We start from the raw sequence: 25501 nt of genomic DNA on the forward strand, positions 1-25501 counted from the left end.
TTTGGAGAGGGGAGGGGGAGGGCACCGGTCCCTGCTTCTCTCTCCGCCGCGGAACGATGCCCTAAAGCTGAGGCGAAGGCGAGTACGAGTGTCAGGGAATATGGGAGCGCGAATTTTCTCCTCAGTTTTGTTCCCCCTTGTTCCTCCTCCCCTCCCGCGCCTTCGCTTTTCCTTCTCGCGCCGATTGACAATTAAGCTCCTGGGGACTGCACCAGCTGTGGCCTGTAATGTACCTAATAAACTAGACTCCCTCGCGTCAGTTTCAGGTCATGCAAGGAAAAGGGCAGAGCGGGTGGCGGCGGCGGCGGGGTAGGTGGGGGGTGGCGGCGGCGTTGTAATGCGCGCTCTGGGCGGGGTTTCCTCCTGCCCTTCGCAAAGAAGGGAGTCTGGCTGATGTCTGCTGCAGATAAAGGAGACAAGAGGACCGTCAGAAAGAGCCCGGACCCTTTTGCCATGGCTCCTTCCTTCCTCTCTCTCTGGGCTCTTCATTTTATTGTGGGTGGAACATGCCCGCCTTTCTTCTCTCCTTCCAGGATGGGGTCGGGAGCACCATGGCCCTGGCTGAGGTAGTAGTTTGTGCTGTTGGTCGGGTTGTGACATTGCCCGCTGTGGAGATAACTGCGCAAGCTACTGCCTTGCTAGTGCTGGTGATGATCAGCTGCAGATGAAGACAATGACAATGGGAATCCCCTTTGTTTTCCCAGGGATTACTTGCATACGGAAGGAGGGGTGGCAACAGAACCAAGCTTGCCTTTGCCGTTTCTCTGTGTGTGTTTAATGCCTCTCAGTATATGGCTTTGCAGAGCTTGGCTTCGCACAACTGAAATGTTGCATTTTCCAGTTTTTTATTTCCTCAGGAAATGTCTGAATTTTGAAATGCACAGTATTTACGTCAGTTTTGCATGTTGTATTCCTTAGTGACGTCCTGACAGATACTGTTCTATTCAGATTATTAGTTTGGTTAAAGAAAATGCCTGTTTGTTGTTATTTATTACATATCCGTGGAAAGCTAAAATTTATTGTACATCTTGCATGTGCTGAATAGACAGCATCTCATACGACAAATCTCTTTAAATCTTTAGATGGGCACTTACATATTTATAGTGAAATTTTGATACTTGTATTACACCAGCAAGGACATATGTTTAGATTGTGTTGCTGGGCTGATGAGTTTGGGATATAATGAGTGGCAATTACTGTTTGAATTCTGGTTATGGAAATGACATCAATAAAACACCATTTATGAGGTTTTCATAAATTTTAACGACTGTGCATTTATTCTGCACTGCATATAAAAATACTAAAAAACAGTAGTTACATTAAATAAGACAATGATATCAATACCTAATATTTTGTAAGAATAATACATAACGTCACATGCCTTCCTAATGACAGATGCTATAGTCTTCAGCTTTAGAATTAACAGTGCAAATCTACACATGTCTACTCAAGAGTCCCATTTATAATGGGACATTACCAGGTAAGTGCATAGCTGTCTAACTAGTTTGTTTTCCCTCCAGTGTACCATTTAACTAATATTTAATTAAGTTTAGAAGCACCTAATATTTCATGAATTCTAATATCTCCATGTTTTAAAACCTTAGGATAAAAAGTAAAGTGAAATAGTGACATCCAGCATTAGTCCTGCGCAGAGTAGATTCATTAAAATCAATGGACTTCAGCCCATTGATTTAGGAGGACCTACTTTTGAGTATGATTCATGTTGGATATAACTCAATTTATCCAAATTCCACTATTATTAGATGACAAAATTAAAAATAATTGGCAAAAGAACTGTGGGTAAAATATCTTGAAGGCTTTTTAATACTAGTATGAAACACAAACTAGTATGATCACTATATAAAAGCTCCTTAATTAAACTAGTGTTTGCCCTTGCTGAAATGAATATACTGAGCTATAGATTGGAAAACAATAGGTTCTTTACTTGTATAGGTTCGTTGTTCAGTACTTAGTATTGTGAGCAACATCCTCTCTGTGTTGTATGCTTTATTAGTTAGGTGTTGGATTTCTTACTTTTTTCAAACTTTGTATGGCTAAATCATGAAAAGATAGGAATACGTTAATTTGAAAAGCTTATATAATAAAACACATTTATCTTTATTTAATATCTTTGGTGCTGTATGCTGAGCTCCAGTGAGTTTCTTTGTTTAAAAAAACACCTGAAACTTAGAAAGCTGTAAGGTAGGGTGGCCTGTTTAAAGAAGATATGATGAAAAAATAAATTGAGGACACAAGTTAGAGCAGTAATGGGAAAATGTAGTCTTTGTGGCAAATGTGTTATTTTTCACTTTATCTAAAAGATGTAGCTTAAACTTGGATCTAGAACACTTAAAAAAGTACTTTCAGGATACACAAGGAAACTTTATGATTAATTTTTTTTAAAGATTCATCGAACACAAACATTTCTACATTGAATAATTTTATGAAACCCCAGGAAATAAATTCTGACTATATTCATCCTCTCAGTAGTATTGTTGGAATCAGTATCTCATAAGAATGGGGAGTGAATATAGGATTTTTGAAAATGTGCAAAAAATTCCTTGTAAATCATAACGTGAGGAAACCAATCAGATTTTTGCACACAACAGGGAACTATGATGAACATTTACTCATCCAAGTTCAAACTGTCTTTGTAATGCAGTTTGAAGCACATAATTGGATGTGGGTCTTTACTGCAGACTCCTACACCAAGTAAGAGAGAACTTTGGTTGTATCCAACTAAGTTCTACTCAGAGCAGACCCACTGGAATTTCTGACCTAAGTTGGTTGTGTCCATTAATTGCTCTGAGTGCAACCCTTCATGAACTTTACATAGCTTTAGGAGTGATGTTTTCATTTCAGCTGCTAGTGAATTTGGCAAAATGCTCAGCGCTTCTCAACAAGAATTATTCCATTAGTGTAGTATACAAAAAATAGGGTAGAATTCACTGTAAAAGCAGTTTGTGGGTTGCAAGTAACTCTTCTCTGTATGTGTGCATACATAGGTAGATATATATTGAGTACAATTCTCTTCCCCTCCCTAGTTCCAGGGCTGGAAAGAATATAATTCTGCAATTTACAAAGCATTGAACAATTGGAGCAATTTATGTTTTGCTCTTAAGTAGATATCTTTCCCATAGCTAAGTCATCAGTTGCTCTTCTGTTTTTCAGACTAGTGCCCATCATTCCAATATGACCCCTACCACTAGCAAGACAGCACAGTTCTATAATCCTAGCAGTTATACAGCTGCCGCTGCTTTTTAAAGGTATATGCACAAAAGCAACATAACTGCATGGAACTAGACACAATTTAAAATTCATTAAATGAATTGAATGGGAGCTTTTCTTTCTCGTGAGTTTTGCCTATAAATAACCTTTTCGGGTATTTGCAGTTGTATTTCATTGGTATCAGTAGATAAGGCATTAATGCCTGGGGCTGAATTCAGTATTACATTGATCTTCTTGAAGCAGAAATAAGGGCTTAAATCCAAAGAACTGAGAAGGATGAGATAATGTATTAGTCCTGTTCTGTGAACTCTTGCAGAAGCTACTTCTTTCCGTGCCACTCTGTTCAGGGTATGAGAAATATTTTGAAAAAGGAAGACACAGACTGACTTTAAAAACAGCCCTACAGGACTTGGGTTCACTTTTCTCACTACTAAGCTGGGAACCACTTCCATGAACAAAATAGTTTTCTACTAACTAAACCTATATTCAAGCTGTTGTACTAAAATTGCCTTCCATTCCCTTCAGGCTTATTATTTTAGAGGGCATTTTAGGAAAGTGGGATGGGCTAGTAGAACTCTTGCACAGGACTGGTTTAAAGTGAGCAGCTTTTACACGTAGGTGTAGTTAAGGACATAATTGGTGCTGAAGGTGCTGTTAAATGTTACATTTCCCTACATTATTCCAGGTGGTTTTAGTAACTTACAATTTATGAAATCTGCATGGCTTGAGAGCAAAGTTTTTAGTACTTGGGGAAAATACTGAGTTGTAGACATAGATTTAACTAGTATAGTGAGTCTACCCATTTATTAAAGTATATAATATCCTGCCTGCCTTTCATCACAGAGTTTACCATGAAGCCAAACCATTCAGAAATGCTGCATAATACATTCATCACATTATTCCATCTCATGAACGGGGAAATAATGCTTGAATATTTGAATATTAATCAGTGTTCTGGGGTGTCTCTTTCAGGTGTTTTGTTGACATTTCTTCAAAATTGTCAGCGGGGCTAAAAAGTTGGATGCAATTATTTGATTTTGTATACTTCACCTTCCTGTAACTTGTTAAGAAAGTGCTTACTACAAAATAAAACTATAATAATAAATTATATATAATACAAGATTTAAAATAACCACAACCACAGAGAACAGTGAAGTAAATCTACTTTTCCAATACCTGGTAGAAAGAGCTAGTCTTGGCCAAGTCCATGAAGGCTAGCTGTGGTTATGGCAGGCAAATAATGGGCGGGATCATGCCATACATTTGAAGTGTATGATTTCCCCCAAAGAATCCGGGACCTGTAGTTCACCCCTCACAGAGCTAAAAATTCTCAGCACCCTTAAACTAGCTTCCAGGATTTTTTGGGGAAAGTCGTGTATTGCATATGTGTTGACTATATGGTGTGGAATTGCCAAATACCTGGAGAGGGAGTGCCAGAACAGGAAAGGTCCTCCCCCTGGTCGCCCATCTAATCTCAAGCTAGGGTGACTAGGAGGAGTTCCCTAGATACTATGATACATTGATGCAAATATGAATTATCTAAGGCCCTCCAGATGATAGACTATAATTCCCATCATCCCTGACTTGTTCATGCTAGCTGGGCCTGGTGTAAATTTGAGCCCAACAACAGGCGTACTACAAGTTTCCCATTTCTGTATTAATAGCTCCTGAGACAATGTGGGTTAATTTGTAGGGTTTCCTTAATTTACTGTTGGGAGTTGTAAAATCTTAATGCCTGAATATGTGAATGCTCAAAAGTGGATGGGGTTAGGGACATGCATGTAAACAGCACCCTCACCATGCCACACGCACACACTGGCCTCTCCCTCTTTCCTTCACTCCCTCTTTTCCCCCCGTACGTATCTGCCTCCTAAAGGCTTGCACGGCTGTTTGTTGCAGCAGCCCTGGCTACAAGCTGTCCAGGCGAATGGTGCCTCTGGGGCTGGCCAGGGGGTGCTTCCCAGGCCCCTGTGGGCAGTGTGAGGAGGCACCTCTCGGGTGGGGGTGGGGCAGTTCAGAGAATGGCCTGTGGCTGCCCAGACGACTCCTAAGGAGAGGGGAGAGGAGATGAGGCTGAGGGGAGGGTGTTTGAAAAATGGTGAGAGGCTACCAGCTCTGCAGGCAAGGGGTGACATAATTGGACTCCTGATTCGCACAAGGGTGCTGTAGAAATAATGTAGTTGGTCAAGAAAGCCATGGACTCAAAAAGATTGAAAACCTCTGCCATGGAGGCATGACACTTGTGCCACTTAAGAAACTCTTACAAGTGCTCATTCTTGGTATCCTAACTAGATTTGGCTCCTTGGCAGAAACACCCTTCTGCTCAAGTTGCTTATGTGGGTGCAGATGCGAAGGGAAGATATATTTATTATCCAACTCCTCTTCTAAGAGATTGGTGCAGTCATTGTTTGCCTTTTGTAGAACACATCTTCATCCAAGTAGAAGCAGATTGCAATGCCATTTGGCTGCAATTCGATAGGAGGCAAATATTAGTTTATGAACTATAGTCTGTAACACATTGGTGTTTATGGAAGGTTATTCCATGAGTTGTGCCGTGTATAGAAGATAAAAGAATGGAATGTGACGATTTCATATGCTGTTACACTCATTCTTCCTCTGTATGCATAGAGGCCATAGGAAAGGATGCAGTGTCATTCATTTGTTCCTGTATTAATAGTCTTAAATGTTTTGCATGTGCATAAAAATAAAAAGCCTGTATACAAATAAAAGTAAACCATTCTTTAGACTAGACTAAAATCTAAGATGATTAAGGAAGAGAATGTGATTGTGCAGTGATGCACCACTACTAAATAGCAACTTAATTGAAAGAGATATCATTTACATTAAAAATGTAATGTAACTTGCCATTTTTAAACTGGTACAATGAACGTGGTTGTTGTGCTGGTCCATATGGTCATCTTTGTATGCCTATTTATTGCTATCACTCTTATATGTAGGCATGCCACTTTAATACTCATTAAATCACTTGGCATAATGCCCACTGTTCACATTGGTACCAAGTCATGCAGCTTGAGATTTTGTCATGTGCCAAAACGTTTCAGCTATATCTTTAGCTATATTCCAATATAATATAGATCCTAGCACAGATTGTGTAATGCTGTCTCCTTTTAACAAGCAGTAAAATATCATGGGGCTTTAATAGCACATGATTTTGTTTTTTAAAAGACTGATCTACTGAGCAACAACAACAAAACGTTACTAGCTCTGACATACGTTTGCTGTCACTCCACTACAGAGCAACACTTGATCAGTACAATAAATTGTTACCAATGGTGGTATAAAGGGCTTTTTAAAAGTATTGAGGATTCAGTTGCCAAGTACATCTGACTCAGTAGTTCAGAATCAATAAAGCCACTCAGACACATAAACCTAGAATGACCTATCGTTCTTGTGGTGCCGTTGCTACCTCTGCTGTGATCAGATAAATCACTTTCACACTATTGAATCAATAATCATAAATTAAATACCTATTGTTATACCATCTTATGAGAAATTCTCATGGCTTAATTAATTCAACAGCTGTGGTCATCTGCCCCTTCCAAGAGAGAAATGGCTTTTAAAAAGCAACTCCATTGTGAAAGGGAAATTTATAGTGAACTATTTGTTTCTACATAATATATATAAAATGGAATTCTTCAGCCTATCCCAGCTAATTCATGTTTCGATTGTACCCAGCTGCTTAAATTGCACTGCTCAGAGATTGCCTTGATCCCCAGGTGCAGGTATTCCATCTGTGCTGCTCTGAAAGACTATTTACGGCAGAGGTTAGGCCAGTGATTGCTGGGATGGAAAACTCATTTCTCAGCCTGGCTTTTATTTACACTCCTATTAAAGATCCTTTCACTCACGTTGGAATGGCAGCTAGTGACTGCAGCGAGTATTTGGCACCAAGCCAAGCAGTAAAATTACAATGTTGATGAAAGATAGCCTGCTTCCATTTTAACCTTTCCCTGTTCACTCCATCTACATTTGCATGAAGAAGAATGATTATTGAACAAGATAGTGGGGGACAAAGGGATAAGGCAGGCCTGGGCAATTGAGCTCTTCCAAAAAAAATCAACTGTGCCACTGATTTTGAAACAAGTCATTGCTTTGCTAATATGTAATTACCCTTAATTATTATTAGAAATTATTTTGAAATAGAATGGTGGTGCCACTCATGCCATTTTTCTCGCTTTAAATTGCTGCCTATTTTGCAATAGGAAAATGCACACGCAGGTTTCTATTTCAAACTTCATGTGAACAACAAAGGTAATGCACAAGGAACATCCTTAAAATGTCTTTTAAATGGTGATAGTTACTAAGAAATTCATGGACCAAGTATAAAAAGCAGTATTATGCTTTAGAAAGGAAAGTTGTGGCTCTTCATTTTCTGGTCACACAGTAAAATTAGAAATATATTGAAAAGGTCTGGAAGAGTAACCATATTAGGATTTAGCTAGAGCCAAATAGCTGCTGCCATTCCATGTGTCTCTTCCTCATAGCATCTAAACCAGCACAACATATGATGGGATAGAATCATGTTATGTGCTGCCATGGCCCCACCTGATAACTGAAAAAGGTTGGACAATTTCATTTTTACTTGGATGTTTTGAGGAAGTGAGCAGAGAAAATGAGAACAATAGACCTCTGTTCCATAAACTGCAATGCCAATTTTTCCTGGAAGGGTAGCAGTGACTGCCCCCCCCTCCCAAGCTGCCTTTCTCCAGGCCAACAACAAACCATTAAGGTCCTGGGGCCTTTTTATGAGATAGGCTAACTTGTTTCTTCCTTTGTCATACTTCAATTCTATTCAAATGTATTCTGCCTATATGTTCCTATATTGAGGTTAAAATGAAGTGTATACTTGCTTGGTGCTGACTACTGGTATAATATTCTTATACTTTGTTATGGAGGGTGAAAGTAGAACTTGAAAAGTGAAGTTAGTTTATAGGTGGTCCCTGGAAGGCTAAGTTTATAAATGGCTCCCATTTGAAACAGTTGAGAAGCAATGGGTTGTATACAACTCTGCTGTTCTGCTCAAGCAAGAGACTTTCCACTTGCATGAATTGACTTTCCCCTTCTCCATATGGTTCCCCATGCATCCTCAACATCTGCACCAGAGGGTTGAAGGGTCCTCTGGAGCAGATTTTGGGGCACATGGGAAGAGAGGAAGGGGAGACCCTGGTGCACAAATGGAATTCTGCTGTGCAGTGTTAACTACAAACCATAGGTCTATCTCATTAAGGCCTTAGGTCTGGAATCAAGTAACAAGTCCTGCTAGCAGAAGCCTTTACAACTTAAGATAGCTGCTCAGAAGGTTGGCAGCTCGAATTCCCACAACAGCGTGAGCTCCCATTGCTCTGACCCAGCTCCTGCCAACTTAGCAGTTCGAAAGTGTACCCAATGCAAGTAGATAAATAGGTACCGCTGCGGCAGGAAGGTAAACAGCATTTTCATGTGCTCTGGTTTCCGTCACGGTGTTCCATTGCGCCAGAAGCGGTTTAGTCATGCTGGCCACATGACCTGGAAAGCTGTCTGTGGACAAACGCTGGCTCCCTTGGCCTGAAAGCAAGATGAGCACTGCAATCCCATAGTCGCCTTTGACTGGACTTAACCATCCAGGGGTCCTTTACCTTTATGATAGAACAACTGGGCTTTCCCTCCTCTAAGTTGGGTGGGGGCAGGGGTCAAGAGAACAACACCCCAGGGGAAGACTGCAGGGCGGGGTGTCATTTTGTCTGGCAAGCTGAAATGCTTATGCTGATAGCACAATTGCTAGGAAAGGCTGGGGAGTAATGCATTTTACATACCATATTTTTTATTGTCGCATACACTTTAGGAATTTACTTCTTCAGCAAATGTTAATTTTCAGCTTGTTTTCCAGAGCAATGTTAAATAATTTTGATCCTGTAAAATTAAAACAATGGGGAAACATTCTAGTCCATTCTCAGTCTGGGTACCTCATAAATCTATACTAAACATATGCCAGCATCAACAATGCCCTCTCAAAATATATGTATATGTTGAATTCAAAGAACTGTGCCACATATTAGGAACTAATTCTCAAAACAAACAGTAGTGCCTATTATGAAATATTTGCCAACTTACATGGATATTTGCAAGTATGAACAACAATATGAAAGAGAAATATTTATCCTATATATTCAACCAATGCCTTCATAGGAAACGGCTCTGTGGGTTATAATATTATTTTTAAAAGAAAGAGAAAGCACTATGGTTGCCTTGCTCAAGAAACTGCTTTTAAAATAAACTCAGACAACCTGCAATGTGATTCTGTAATCAATGGTGGATTCTTCTGAAACAGAATGTTTGAATAGGTAGCAAGGGTAAATCTAACCTTTGGAAATTTCTATCTGGCCCCAGCAAAGCCTCTGATACGGAGAACCTCCATCATACATTATACATATCACCTTGAGTCTTCCATGGGCTATAGTTGGTCCAAGCTGGAGGGGGGGGGGGATGACTATCAACCAAGCTTAGCAGAGCTTTCCCTTTATTATACAATCCATCTGCTCACTTCACTGCACAGGCAAATCACTGTTTATCTGAGTGAAAGTTATAAGAGGGCCCTGCTGAAGCCCCTGCTACTATACACACTGGAAAGGAGAGCACTGACTAACCCTTTGCTGTTATCTTTTTCTCTCACCCCTCTCCCTTGTAGCTAAGCCACCCCTTCCTCATCAGCTTTAAGCCTTGCACATGGAGCTAAAATATTCCCACTTCCCTTCGTTGTCTCAGCATTATACAAAACTAAAGTTTTTAAGCTTCTTGGTATTGTTTGATGTGTCTAAACCATTTTTAATATCGTTTCAATTATTTAGAAACACAGAATCCCTTTAAAGCTCTCCCTGATATATGCCAGTATTTATAATACACTTGCAGAACAGAATTCGTAGCTAGCTGTGCATTATGGAGTTTCAGTCACCAGCCAAACTTAAGAAACATGCATTACAGCTTTCTCCAAGTTTTATTATTAAGCAAGCATTTATCTTCTAACTTCTGTCTAATTACTGAAAAGCAATTAAAACACTATAAAAACTATAAAGTGCTAGTTGACATATTACTTGACAGTAACAGAGTACAAACTTTTTTAAAGTAATTTTGTCCATATGTAGAAACAACAGCTGTTCACTTATTATGTGCTTCTTTGGAATTTTACAAGCAGCACTCCACTGACCCAAACCATACAAAAATCTATAATAACCAACTGGGCATTTGCTCTGGAATTCAGTTAGGTGATTTTACTTACATCAGTTTTCTTCTCTGCTTATTCCCATTTTGTTCTTCAGCAAACAGAATTGATAGCTGAGTGCTTGAACATGCACTGCAAAAGAACTTAACAAATGGAAAAATTTAAAAAGAAGGTGCAGTTTGTACCTATGCAACTATAGTTTGGCTGAGACAGCTCAAAAGAAAGCTGAAGGATGGGGAATTGTAGACTATATCATATTTTCACTGACAGCATTCACCAGCTATATGCCCCAGAAAAGAAACTCACAGCAATACTACCCAAAATAAGTTTTTATATTTATTTATTTTTTACAATATCATTTTAAAACTTTGTTGTGCATACATTTTCCAGCTTCCGTATTTCATTGCACTTAAAAGTTTCAAAACACATAAAATATATCCCTTTACTAAACATTTTTGTTCTCAGGTTACAAAAAAGTTTTGACATTTCACAGTCACCACGCTTAAGTACATTGATCCAAACAATTTTTATCCAGAAGACTCTCTTCATTGTTTGGAATGCTGAGCCCAGAATATAGTACATTCCTTGCTTACAGTCACTGTGCCAATAAAGGAAGAAAATGGCAAAATTAAACTGAAATACAATGGAACATCAAAGTAAAGTGGAGGTTGACAGGGAGAAGCCTCCTTCAAGTATAATGTAGGTAGAATTTGGCAGAATGATTGAAGAGGTATTTGGCCACTGTCTATGTCATCTTCATATGACAGGAAAGAAAAATTACAAGTGTGCAATTTTCACATAACTCACAACATAAGAAACAAAACTGCAAGAGTGCATTAAGCAAAGGGCAAAGGACTAAAATAAATTTAGGATTGTGCTGTATGAAAGACAAGTACCTGTAAAGTTCAAGCAACAACCTACAAAATATTTTATTTCAACATGTCACTTAGCGAAGTACCTTGAAGAACGTTCTTATAGAACAGGTATCCCGGACTGCTAGTTTTAAAACTGACAATGCAACTCTCTTTATGGACATTGGGCAAGTACTGAAAAACAACTCTTTGATTATTTGATAAAAATAGAATAATTTTGGTAAATTCTGATTAGGAAGAAGTTAGACATTTTGAGTTACAGCTGTCAGATATTTACTGTAAAGGGGAATTTCCCTTGTACTGTATGAACTGGAAAGGGCAGACAGAATCAGGAGGTTGTTCTAGAATGTTTTAAAATCAGGAGAGAAGGAAAGAGTAGATAAGCTAAGCGATCTAATAAAATATTTGCAAATTTGGACAATGTTATCATTGAATATTTACAATCGGATAGCAAACATTGATCATGTGGCTGTAGCAGCTCCATAAGACAAGTGAATTTCCTCTCTTATCTCAATTTTTATTTGCCTAAAAGCTCTTCCAGTTCTGGCCTAGGTGAGATAGTTGGTATGAAAGTCTGAGTTTCCCCCATTTTCTTTAGGCAAGTTATTCTAATAATTTCCGACACTGTTACCAACACTGTTGAAATAGATGGTGGCCCAGTGACAATTTTCCAACCCTTCACTTTCCCAAGCTATAACCTTCATTTCCAGTAACCTTTCACCTTTAAGATATATGTAACTGGTTTACTTTTAAGCACAATTTTCAACCTTGTCTTGGGTTATAAAACTGTTGATGCAGCAGCAGCAAAGTGAATTAATTCTAGACAATACTGAATTCCATATTGCAATTTCTTTTTAAAAACAAAAAACAGTATTACTACACACCTGGAAATCAGTTACTGAAGTGTGAATGGAATTTTGCTGTCCAGTTTGCATAGCTCTCAGCTAGGCTTGGCAAATGTTCTATGCTGCAGCCCAATAATAAAGCGCATGGGGCAAGATCCATCCCTCACTGAATGCATGAGCAGAAAACACTTTTGCTTACCCACAGGAGCAAAGCAACAGTTCCAAAAGTAGCCTTAAAGTTTACAGGATGTCAGTCTGGAGGGTTTCCAGTAGTGGGAGGAGGCTTTTAAGGGGGGTAGGGGTTGCCACTCACTTCTGTCTGAATCCTGTCTACTGGCTCTCATAAAATATATTCATCTAGATAGTGCATTGCTATTTTGAAAGATTAAATAAAACAATCTAAATGTTCTATACAGCTCTAAGTTGGTGAAAACCATTACTGAGTATCATAGAGATGGGGGCAAGTAAAAGTTCAGATTAAGTTGGCTTAATTTCTAAATGAATTCAAAAGAGTTTGTTTAGTTTGAATTAAACACAAATTTTATTTAACAATCCAGAGTTTAGCTTTGGTCTCTCTGGGAATTGAAAGGGATGGTGCAATTTGGGTTATTGATTCAGTCCTAAAAGTACGTCTGAACAATAGCAAGAGTTTGTTTTTGTTGCTACTTTAAGTGTTTCACTGCTGCCTCTTTGAAAAACAAAGTGCAGCATTTGAAATTGTATCACCAAATCTGGATGAAGTATCGTAGAGTGCAACACTGAAAATTAATGTTTCATTTAAATGTTTCAAAAATATTTTTTCATGACATGATAAAATGTAGCAGTCTAGATACTATTCTAGGAAGAATTGGATGCACTCAGAACTACTGGTCATTCTGAACCAGTTTGATATACAGATGTTTTCTGGAGCTGCAACCTAGGTTACTATCATATGTAGTGTGTTCTTATGAGTCAAAATGAAAATCCAGTTTAAAGTTTTCCTGCACTGGCAAAAGTCCTTTTATTTTGGTTGGTCCAATGGGATTGTTTGCCACTAAATATGTTCTTTTCACTTATGGCACTGGAAATGGGAAATGTGCTCAAGTTCTGTGCAAAAGTATACAAACAGAATGAAGACAGTAATACCTGTAAATCTTACCCAGGGTGTATATATTGTGTTAGAAAGTGTTGTTACATTAATAGTAATATTCCACAAATGAAATGTTTGCTGCCAAAGAATGTCTGTCATCATGAGATTGAAAGCAAATGATGACCTGATGACCCAGAAAAATGATATTGCCTGAACTGAAAAAACAAGGAGGCTGTGTGGAAGGGCTACACTATCAGTTTTTTAGGCAAAATGTGACCTGCTAATCTGAACATATATGATTGGAAAAACGAGGTACTTTATTGAGAATAAATTTGAGAAGTATTGCTGATTTGTGAAAACACACCGCATTATGAAAATCTACTTTTCATGAAATTTTAGATTTTATGGTATCAGAAAAACATTATTGCAAGATTTACTTCATGTCAGAATTAACACTTTTCTGAACTATTCAGTTGCAGGTTGAAACTTATTTGCTGCTGCAGCAGCATATTGAAACAACTTAACATCTGGTGCAAGGGTGGAATGTAGAGTTGACTATAGTAGCATTAATAAAATGCCTACTCCAACAGATATGTACAATATATTGTTTAAGCAAATAATTATGTCCAGGCTAATTCTATTAAGAGTGTTTTTGTGGGGGGGGGATATAAACACAGAAAAGACTTATGGGAACATGTGGTACCATACTCTTGCTATGTTGGTAGCTTCTCTTCAAAAAAAACCCCTAACATTTCTGAGATGGCTCATCAACTGCCCACAATCACTGTCCACTCATTTGTTCTCAGCTACCTAAAACTGGTTTTTTAAAAAACCACAAGGATATGTTTCTTTAGTTCTTGGCCAGGGAGATAATACCTGAGAACTAAATTTTGAGTCACCTGTAACAATACGAATGATAATTGGGATGACTCATTCTCATCCTAGAATACATAAAATGTGTGGTTGTACAGGTAAATGTAAATCCTTAAGTTTCTATTCTGTTGCTATGTTAATATTCGAAAGCCTAGGTACAGAATGTCAAACAAGCTGATGAGTCTTATCACTCTGCAATGGCTCCTCCCTCCACCTTTCGGATTAACAATGTCTACTAGCAATGTGTACTGGCCCTTGCAATATCCAAGAAGCAATGAACGAAATTGATGCTGAAAGGGCATAGCAGGAAAAAAGATGAAAAGCTACTGTTCTGGAGGAGCCTTCTGAAACGTACCAGCCTTACATAGTTAATAAGAGAGAAATCAGAAGACAAATTACCAAGTACAATAAATTAAACAGTACGTATATAACGATCCTTTCAACAGGATATAAATTAGAGGAGACAGAAGCATTCAATGAATGAAAACGTGTGGTGCCAAAGAAATGGTGATTTCTGGGGAAATCTTTCTAAATCAAGAATTCTCCCAGTCTGCTACATCATAGTTATAAATACAAAAATCTTGACAATAAGGAACACATTTTCCAGCCAAACAGCTTTCCCTATTCTCTTAAGCAAGTGTGCTAACAGGAGGTGTAGATTAGACCTTGTTGAGAGAAAAGGTTGGCTTCACCATCTAAACATACTGTAAGGTTCCAAAATGTTTATGATGGTGTACAAGAGGAAAAGCTTGATTTATTGACATAAATAAAACTCATCTTTTTGAAAATATCCACTGAAACATTAGCAAGATTTGAACAAAAAAATAATTAACTGCTGTGTTAGGTTTTGTTCACCTTAGTAACTTATAGCTTAAATTTGCTCAAAAGCAAAGTTAGCCAGTCAATTAATAATGGGGGAAATAGGCTACATTACCAATTTTAATAGCTTTCCCAATTTGCATCTCACGTGTTAATTCTGGCTACATTAAACTGGGAAAGAAAAATATTCTATCAGGTTACACTAGGGTCCTCACCAGGAGGGACATTAAAAATAAATCACTAATATACTAGCAGCATTAAAGTCCTGGTCCTGATATGCACACACACAAAAAACAAAACCCCACAGGGAAGCTGCAGTTTCTAGGAGATGCCTTTAAATCATTGCAATTCAGCCTCTATGTTTCATGTAGAAATATCCCAGTCTAACCAAGCTTAGAACATAATTTTTAAGTTAAACTTGATCTCTTTTCTTGATAGCCTGCCTTTTCCAGAGGTTCTTACTGTAAAAAAAAAAACAACACCTTTCCTATTACCAGCATTCGTGTTTGTTTTACAAGATTCTGTTTCCATGTATCAAAGGAATGACGAAGACAGAAATGTCATCTCCTGAGCCCAGTCTGTCATTGGATATCCTCCAGCCTCTGTCTTTCAGCACTCCTCTGGCTCGCATTACCAAATCCTGAGCTGCTAATGTGTACCTGCATGAAGAAGAAACAGTCACAGATTACAGATGTTGTATAAGTAAAGGTTTATTACTTGCTGGGCAAGGAAAGCATTCCATATATCCTCTCAAAAAGTATTAAGATTTGAAGTGCAGGATTTGTGTTTTTATTTTACAGACCAGTCAAAACTGAAAAGCCTGCCCAGCCCCTCTGCTTGTATGGCTGTCTTTTTCCAACCCAGTCGTCCAGAACACCTGGAAGAGCACATCATCAGCCTCAACCAGCATGGCTAATGTTCAAGGAGGAGTTATATTCCAGAACATGTGGAGGGCACTAAGTTGGGGAACGCTGCAATACAGACGCTTAACTATTCCTTCTTCCAAACTCCTATCCATATCAGAGATCATTAACTATTTTATCAAGCTTTAGAATTTTTGTAAGAACGTTTGAGGAAGGGGCATAGCTCAGTAGTAGAGTGCATCCTTTACATGTGCAGATGGTCCTAGGTTCTTGAGGTAAACATGTCCAGGGTGGATATACAAAGCCTCCCTGGAAAACTGCTGCCAGTGTATACAACAGTGAGCAAAAGGAACCAGTGGCCTGATGGTGATGGAAGGTGGTTTTCTAAGTTCTTAAGAAATAAGTTGGGAAAGGAGTTGTGGTTGATATTTTTAGTATCTTTATTTTTATATCTTTTTAAATGTATGTGGAAAATGTTCAATTTGTTACTTTTTGATGAGTTTTATTTATTGTTTATGACTACTTTTGTTGTTTGTAATTACACATTTTTTTCATGTTGTAAGCTGCCTTGAGCATGGTTTTAACCATAGAAAGGTGGGATACAAATAAAATGATTAATAGATGAATGAGACCCATGATCAGATATTGATCTCTTTCTCTAACACATGCAATCAGCCATGGAGAAAGCCAAATTGCAGCAGGATCTCGTCTCTGAGACCTTTCTCTTTGTGCCATGGGTCTTAATAGAAAGATGTCTGACATTACTCTATTTATGGGCAGGATTGGTTATACTTTTGTACCATTCTTATTGTCTGCTGGATATTCTCTCCTTTTCAGTAAGGAACAGAGAGAAATCCTGTAGAAATTTGCAGTCAATAGCAGAAGACCCTAGGTATCATCAATACTGGACAAAGCAATTAAAACAGATACATATATATCAGACACTAAGATCCACAATTTGTAAAGACTTAAGGTAGAACTGCTGTATTTCAAGGTAAAAGCATATTCATGTTCTTTAAAATACTTTTTTAAAAAAAGATAGGGGGTGGAATTGAACTGAATTATATTACTATTGGGACGCGGGTGGCGCTGTGGGTAAAACCTCAGCGCCTAGGACTTGCCGATCACATGGTCAGCGGTTTGAATCCCCACGGCGGGGTGCGCTCCCATCGCTCGGTCCCAGCACCTGCCAACCTAGCAGTTCGAAAGCACCCCCGGGTGCAAGTAGATAAATAGGGACCGCTTACCAGCGGGAAGGTAAACAGCGTTCCGTGTGCTGCACTGGCTCGCCAGATGCAGCTTGTCACGCTGGCCACGTGACCCGGAAGTGTCTGCGGACAGCGCTGGCTCCCGGCCTATAGAGTGAGATGAGCGCACAACCCTAGAGTCTGGCAAGACTGGCCCGTACAGGCAGGGGTACCTTTACCTTTACCTTTATACTACTATTACTATTATTTATGCGTCTCCCATCTGACTGGTTTGCCCCAGACACTCTGGCTGGCTTCCAGCAGTAAATAAAAAACATCAAACATTAAAAACTTCCCTATACAGGGCTGCCTTCAGATGTCTTCTAAAAAGCCATAAAGTTGTTTATCTGTTTGATACCTGATGGGAGGGCGTTCTACAAGGCAGACACCACTGAGAAGGCCCTCTTGCCTGGTTCCTTGTAACTTCACTTATTGCAGTGAGGGAATCACCAGAAGGCCCTCGGAGCTGGATCACCATGCTAGGCCTGAATGATGTGGGTGAAGATGCTGCTTCAGGTATATAGAGCCATGACCGTTTAGGTCATTAAAGGTCAGTACCAACACTCTGAATTGTGCTCAGAAACATACTGGGAGCCAATGTAGATCCTTTAGAACTGGTGTTATATTGTCCCAGCAGCCACTCCCACTCACCAGTCTAACTGCCAAATAAGCATTAATTCAGGAAAATCAATGCTAAACATAAGGAAAGCAAGCAGTCGCAACAGGAAAATGCACTATACGTAACTGGAATAAAAGAGGGAGGCTGCCCCTTCTTAGTAACAGATAAATGAGACAGCATTTCAGGAACTTGGAGATTAATATCTCTAGCAGTGCATTACTGGATGCTTTATTCACTAATGTAGCAAATTTGGAATGCAACTGTCAAGGCAACTTTACAAAACTGCTGAAGTAGTTTTCAAGCAACTCATTCTCCTTAGGACCTAATTGGAATAAAGCTTTTCAGAACGTGCATTTGTTCCTGCTGAAGCTTCTAATATTGATCAGTGGAAGCACTGCAAATGCAACAAAACACATTCCTGGCAAGCAGTCTGAATCTGAAAAGCACCTTGCTAAGGAAATATAAAAGGGAGAGATTACAAACCTGTGGGGGTCATCAGGGTCACAGTTTGGCAGAAAATTAGTGACCGCTTCTGCCACTTCTTCATTTAATAGTACATCCCAGAGTCCATCTGTTGCCAAGATCAACACATCATCAGGTCCATGCTCATACTGGAGAAGATCATATACCCTCACCTGAAAAACAAAAACAAGCCCATTAGGTGAAGGAGAAACAAGGGTTTGTTTTTGTGGGCGTCTTTCTAATGAATGTATGTTTCTGCTACCCAAAAAATCTACTTGTTTCCCTAACACTTAAGATCAAATGTGGCCACATGTACAGTCCTACACATTTAAGTGGAGATTTTTACCTACTTAGAACAGACCACTTTCTGAAGGGGGACTCCGGTGAGTTGCATCAGCATTATGCCTGAGTGCTGCTTTCTCTCGTTTTACAGTCACCTCTAAGTCAATACTTTGAGCCTCATCAAGTAGTACAGGAAATCACTCGGCATCTTATTTATTTTAAAACAGACCTAGCTGATCTGGAAGCTTTAGAAGGTTCAAGGCAGGATCTGCTAATGCAGCATTCAGCCTGCAAACATGTCAGGCAGGAATACCATTACAGACAATTCCAGTCCATTTTAGTCTGCAGCAGCAGCTTTTCACGAAGCTCCCACCTCTATAAAGGCAAAAAACTGGGGAAACATGTACAGTTCAGCTGCATGACAATCGAGAGAAGGTGACATGCCCTAGTCTGACAAACCAACCTGAAGCTGATCTATGTATGTGACGTGCAGGATATTCTCAAATGTTTTGACAGAAATGGAACTAACAGAAAACTCACATACCTGAGTATTTCTCATAGTCCTACATGCTGATTAAAAAACTTTACAAAATAAATGTTCACTTACAGCCTGTTGAGTATGGCATCCAAAATATATTCCTTGGCTGCACTGACAGATTTTATTGAACCAGCATAAGGATAAAGGTCATGTTATGTATTTCCAAGTGTGTCTTCTGTGAGAGATACAGGTCTTCTAGCTGCCTGCTTCATACTCCCCATTGTCAAACCACCTGGCTCCTTGAAGTCCGAAAACAAAACCTTCAGGAGTCCTTCTGAATTACTAACAGAGCACTTTAATTACTCCAGCAGTAGCTGTATTTTCAGAGAAGTGAAGTGACCTTGTGACAACTGACAAAAGGAAGTTATTATCTGGACTAGGATTTGGAAACAGCACACCTGGCTGGGAATGCTGATTTATCCTTACGGCTGGCAGGGTCAGTGCTCTATGGTTGTGTTGGGAAACACACTTGGCATTGCTGGAAGAGAATCATTTATCCTCTCTTTGTGTTGAAATCTTTGAAATCCAGGATTAGGAAATGTATATGGAGTACTTAGACTTCTTAATGCAGTTAGATCCCAGTGCAAACATTCAATATTCCCTTTAACTAATGGAGAAACTTGGATTTTAAAAAATGAGATATATAATTTACTAAGGTGGAAGAACTATGGATGGAGGCTCGCAACATTATACAGGAGGCAGCAACGAAAACCATCCCAATGAAAAGGAAATGCAAGAAAGCAAAGTGGCTGTCCAATGAGGCCTTACAAATAGCGGGGGAGAGAAGGCAAGCAAAATGCGAGGGAGATAGAGAAAGATACAGGAAATTGAATGCAGATTTCCAAAAAATAGCAAGGAGAGATAAGAAGGCCTTCTTAAACGAGCAATGCAAAGAAATAGAGGAAAACAACAGAATGGGAAGAACCAGAGATCTGTTCAAGAAAATTGGAGATATGAAAGGAACATTTCGTTCAAAGATTGCCATAATAAAGGACAAAAGTGGTAAGGACCTAACAGAAGCAGAAGACATCAAGAAGAGGTGGCAAGAATACACAGAGGAATTATACCAGAAAGAAATGGATGCCTCGTACACCCCAGGTAGTGGGGTTGCTGACCTTGAGCCAGACATCCTGGAGAGTGAAGTCAAATGGGCCTTAGAAAGCACTGCAAATAACAAGGCCAGTGGAAGTGATGGTATTCCAGCTGAACTATTTAAAATTTTAAAAGATGATGCTGTTAAGGTGCTACACTCAATATGCCAGCAAGTTTGGAAAACTCAGCAGTGGCCAGAGGATTGGAGAAGATCAGTCTACATCCCAATCCCAAAGAAGGGCAGTGCTAAAGAATGCTCCAACTACCGCACAATTGCACTCATTTCACACGCTAGCAAGGTTATGCTTAAAATTCTACAAGGAAGGCTCAAGCAGTATGTGGACCGAGAACTCCCAGAAGTGCAAGCTGGATTTAGAAGAGGCAGAGGAACCAGAGACCAAATTGCAAACATGCGCTGGATTATGGAGAAAGCCAGAGAGTTCCAGAAAGACATCTACTTCTGCTTCATTGACTATGCAAAAGCCTTTGACTGTGTCGACCACAGCAAACTATGGCAAGTTCTTAAAGAAATGGGAGTGCCTGATCACCTCATCTGTCTCCTGAGAAATCTCTATGTGGGACAAGAAGCTACAGTTAGAACTGGATATGGAACAACTGATTGGTTCAAAATTGGGAAAGGAGTACAACAAGGCTGTATATTGTCTCCCTGGTTATTTAACTTATATGCAGAATTCATCATGCGAAAGGCTGGGCTGGATGAATCCCTAGCCGGAATTAAGATTGCTGGAAGAAATATCAACAACCTCAGATATGCAGATGACACAACCTTGATGGCAGAAAGTGAGGAGGAATTAAAGAACCTTTTATTGAGGGTAAAAGAGGAGAGCGCAAAATATGGTCTGAAGCTCAACATCAAAAAAACGAAGATCATGGCCACTGGTCCCATCACCTCCTGGCAAATAGAAGGAGAAGAAATGGAGGCAGTGAGAGATTTTACTTTCTTGGGCTCCATGATCACTGCAGATGGTGACAGCAGCCACGAAATTAAGAGACGTCTGCTTCTTGGGAGGAAAGCAATGACCAACCTAGACAGCATCTTAAAAAGTAGAGACATCACCTTGCCAACAAAGGTCCGTATAGTAAAAGCTATGGTTTTCCCAGTAGTGATGTATGGAAGTGAGAGCTGGACCATAAAGAAGGCTGATCGTCGAAGAATTGATGCTTTTGAATTATGGTGCTGGAGGAGACTCTTAAGAGTCCCATGGACTGCAAGAAGATCAAACCTATCCATTCTTAAGGAAATCAGCCCTGAGTGCTCACTGGAAGGACAGATCGTGAAGCTGAGGCTCCAATACTTTGGCCACCTCATGAGAAGAGAAGACTCCCTGGAAAAGACCCTGATGTTGGGAAAGATTGAGGGCACAAGAAGAAGGGGAAGACAGAGGACGAGATGGTTGGATAGTGTCTTCGAAGCTACAAACATGAGTCTGACTAAACTGCGGGAGGCAGTGGAAGACAGAAGTGCCTGGTGTGCTCTGGTCCATGGGGTCACGAAGAGTCGGACACGACTAAACGACTAAACAACAACAACAACAAAGGTGGAAGGTACAATTAAGGAATTAGAAGCTGATGAGCTATACATACAATTGCTCATTCCTCATACAAAGTGTCAAAAATAAAACCCAAAAGTTGTCAAGTCCACTGGAGAGGAACATAACTCATACCCTCTAGACACCAACGAAGTGTTACACCACCACAGACCTGTAAGGCAGCACAAAGTATCCATGCTCATTCCACCACTTCTCATTAGCTAAAAGCAAGAAGATAAATGCAATGCATCTCTTTCATACAACAAAGGTCTAGACCTCCTTCCTATTAAAGTATCAGAACAAACAACAGAATATATAGTGGCTTCTCCTTGTTTATAGCAATGTAGCCTTTAAAACTATGGTTAAATCTATACAATGAACACAAAATTACACAGAGGCTGTATGTCAACACTTAACCTTTTCTTGTTTGCTTGATTTAAATATGTATTTATTAATTTTCAGAGGAAAAAAAGCCAACAATTAAACAGCAAGTTGAAAGGCAAGAACCAGATAAACATTCCCCAACCCCAGAATGGCAGAGCCAGCTTCCATATTTAGTGATTGTAATCCCACTGCTTTTCAGAAGTGCCAGTCACAGTGCCAATATCCAACCAAGTCATTTCTTCCTAATTAAATATGTGTGGGTTGGGTGGGCTGGATGGAGAGCTAAGACAGCTAATGATGGAATAAATGTGGCACATTTGAGAAACAAAGTTTGCTCTCTGTGCCCATCAGCTGACCGATGCTGAATGTAAGCCCTCTGAAGTCACACTGTCAGCTGATTGGATCTGAGAGCATGCCTGCAAAGGGATTCATTACACCTGCAAAAATGGACATTTTCTTTTCACTGCAGATTGGTACCTGAGTCCAAGCTACTCCCACAAATGGACAACTTCAAAGGGGCTTGTCCTTGTCAATCAGCTGAGCCCTGGCTACCAAGGAAGAATCAAGAATACCTACCCCCCCCACACATGTCAGTTGTGGAGCATGTGGGGAATCGGGGGTGGGGGGAATGGCCTCGGGCCAAATTAGGTTGTTCCCAACCACTGCACTATGTGTTCCATCACTATTTTCCTATAGTGTATGTGAGGGTGATTCAAGATAGCTACCTGTCTTGAGCACTCTCTTCATTTTTTGCTTTATGGTACAGCACCCAGCTAGGAACAAGAGCAGCACCATCTTGATACACACTCCTTTAATCTACACCCAGGTAGAAAATGTTTCTATCACTTCAGACTCAACTAGCCACAAAATGTTCTCATTCTCATCCTTGAAATCCTTGTCGTTCTTCTGGGTCTTCTTCCCTAAGAAATGGTCATATATTTTATGAAAGTGATGGCCTGAAGCAGGGAAAACAGTTACCTTGGGAGTTATTCTGGGCTTAAGAGTTTTATGTGAAGATGTCCTAAATGACACAAAATGTGTTTTGAAAGCTTTACCAAGTTCAAAGCACAACATGCAACACTCCTGATATGACCCATTTTTCACTATGGAATTCAAGAGAAACAGTCGACATAAGCAATCCTCGGCTACTTTACAACTGATCAACAGAGCTACTTAAATAAAATAAATCCTCTCTTAATTGCATTTTTCCTTCTCATCTAACTCACTGACAAACATAGAAATACAATCCAAATGATTTATATGTAACTTTTAAAGTCTGGTACTCAGGTTTATTATCTGCTGTACTCGCCAATTAACCCCCTCCCCCCTTTAGGGTTCGCTTTTAAAAAATAAGACACCCACCAAACAGCTCCTCTATGTTTCCTGCCCTGTAGTCAATTTCCAGTACAGAGCGCCAAATGTCCACTTTATGGTTCTATAACTTTTATACTAATGTTTGTCAAATGTGTTTTATGGGCTTTCTAAATCCCTCTAGACAGCTATAAATTTAACTTACATCCTCTAGCCATATTTGGCTGCAATCCTAAACTCGCTTACTTGGGAGTGAGCCCCACTGAACAAAGGGACTTACTTTTGAGTAAACATGCACAGAATGGTACACTTAGACATGGAATGAGTTTTGACCATCTTTTCCTTAAGCCACGACCATGTTCCCTATTTAAGGTGTTCATTGCAGCCATTTTTCATGTGGACACCTAAATATTTCACAAGCAGGTCAAAACGCGTTGCAAAGATTTTTAAAGCCATAGTTTAGGTCCCTTGTCCTGTTCCCATAAAAAAGGTGTGAATGTTTTACCTCTGGCGACGAGGACAAAAAAGGTTTGATGTAGATGTTTGAGTCATGCACCTTCAAGTCATGGTCTCCAAGTCCTCTCGTAACCCCAATAGTTGCCATGACACGAGCCTGGAAACGGAGAAAGAAACCAGTTACAGGGCTGTTCTGGGAGTCAGGTGTCTATGTGAAAGCTGTTACCAGCAACTGCACCAATAAATCCTACTCAAAAGCTCACTTCACATGTTTGCTTGAAAGCATGAAGGGGCAAGTAGGAACATATGAAGAAGTCACACCCCACCTAGATTGGATATCCTCCCCAACAAACACGTTCAGCATTTGTTGGGTGGGGGGTTGCTATCGTACACATACATGGCATATTCAGGGTTCCTGTCCCATGTTGGAAAGCCTACACCCAAGGAAGACAACCCCCTTGAGTCTAATCTTGTGTTGGCTGGGGAGTATGCCCACCACAAAAAGGCAGCTGGCATGTGAGCCAAAGCAGGTAGAAAGCTGTTCTCATCACCACAGCCACCAGTACAAAGGTGTGCTAGTCACCACTGCCATCCAATCATACAGAAGCAATGCTGGATCAAGGAGTGGCCTCAAGCTGCAAGCCAGTGTCTTCAAGGTGAGGGCAACCCCATCCAAGACAGTCTGCATTCCAGACCCTGAAATATGTGGTTACATATCAAGAGCCCATATCCTGTCATGAGTCAAAGCCTATATTACCAAGCAAGTTGAGGGAATGTTGCCCAAGACTGGTCATCTGAGACCTACAGTAATTGCACACATTCAAGTAAATGGCAAATCATATAAACACCTACAGGGCATAACCTGTACCCTTCTTTCATTATACAAAAATTTTTGGCAAAGACTGGGGAGGTTTTTGGCCTAAAATAGAGGCAACAGTTCTTTACAAAACAATGAACACAACAACAAATACCTAGCAAGAAAACTCTTGGGACAGCCTGCTGCTCCCAGAAGTTGACTACAACTATAACCATCGCGGACCACTAGACGTGTTGGATGGGGCTAATGGGAGTTGTAGTCTAGAGGGCAGAAGGTTGGGGAAGGCCACCACAGAACAATCAAATGTCCTCTACCAACCTCCCTCCTTCCTGACACCTTTGCATCGGCCCTGGGGTATTTTCAAGATCCCTTAGCAAAAGAGTAGGATTCTTGAGACAGCTTATGGTGCAGATACCTCATTTTACTGATGGTACTGGTTTACTGCAATACTGGACACACTCAATTCTGGCTCTAAAATACACTGCAAAGTAAACCCACTAAGCCCAAACACAAAAATAGGGAGAAAAATAAATTTAGAAGTAGCAGGTGTACAAATACTTCTGGAAACAAACCAGCCCATCAAATCGTACAGATTTGAGTCCTGCATAGCTAGATTAATTCTGAAGATAGGCTATTAAAACAAAAATCAAATAAGCAATAAAGCCATTGGGAAAGAGTTGCTTAGAAACAGTGTGAGCACACCAATGCCAATAATCTAAGACTTCAGTGCCCTTTTATTGATCCTAGAGTTGTATCTCTCAGGCATGCTGGGATCAGTGCAAATAACCTTGCTGTTTTTAATTATGCATCTCTTTCAAGAGCATTCTCAGTATTTCCACACACACCCCTCTCCTGAAAGAGAATTTTATTCCTAAGTTTGAACCGAGCACTGAATGCAGCTAAGAACACATACACAAAACAAATTCATGCACCAATAAGAGTTCAGTCTTGCTTGATC

General features: G+C 39.8%; 1 protein-coding gene and 2 long non-coding RNA genes across 4 annotated transcripts in view; 2 read left to right on the top strand and 1 right to left on the bottom strand.

Annotated features, from left to right (window-relative positions):
• On the top strand, positions 1-16416 carry LOC310743985. The gene is made up of 2 exons (XR_014539297.1): positions 1-82; positions 15723-16416. It is a non-coding gene; the product is annotated as an uncharacterized lncRNA (long non-coding RNA).
• Positions 10768-25501, bottom strand: part of PPM1H (protein phosphatase, Mg2+/Mn2+ dependent 1H) — a 92423-nt gene continuing 77689 nt past the window's right edge. For both annotated transcript variants that reach the window (XM_083574555.1, XM_083574556.1), the window contains exons 8-10: positions 23776-23883; positions 18135-18286; positions 10768-15581 (exon numbers count right to left, since the gene is read on the bottom strand). In XM_083574555.1, coding sequence (XP_083430681.1) covers positions 15434-15581; positions 18135-18286; positions 23776-23883 — 408 coding nt within the window. In that variant the 3' untranslated portion in view covers positions 10768-15433. The remainder of the gene's footprint in view (positions 15582-18134; positions 18287-23775; positions 23884-25501) is intronic.
• LOC310744007 lies at positions 18293-22030 on the top strand. Its single transcript, XR_014539331.1, has 2 exons — positions 18293-19589; positions 21585-22030. It is a non-coding gene; the product is annotated as an uncharacterized lncRNA (long non-coding RNA).

Source organism: Podarcis filfolensis (assembly GCF_964270895.1).
Source record: "Podarcis filfolensis genome assembly, chromosome: 10".
NCBI classification, from domain to species: Eukaryota; Metazoa; Chordata; class Lepidosauria; order Squamata; family Lacertidae; genus Podarcis; species Podarcis filfolensis.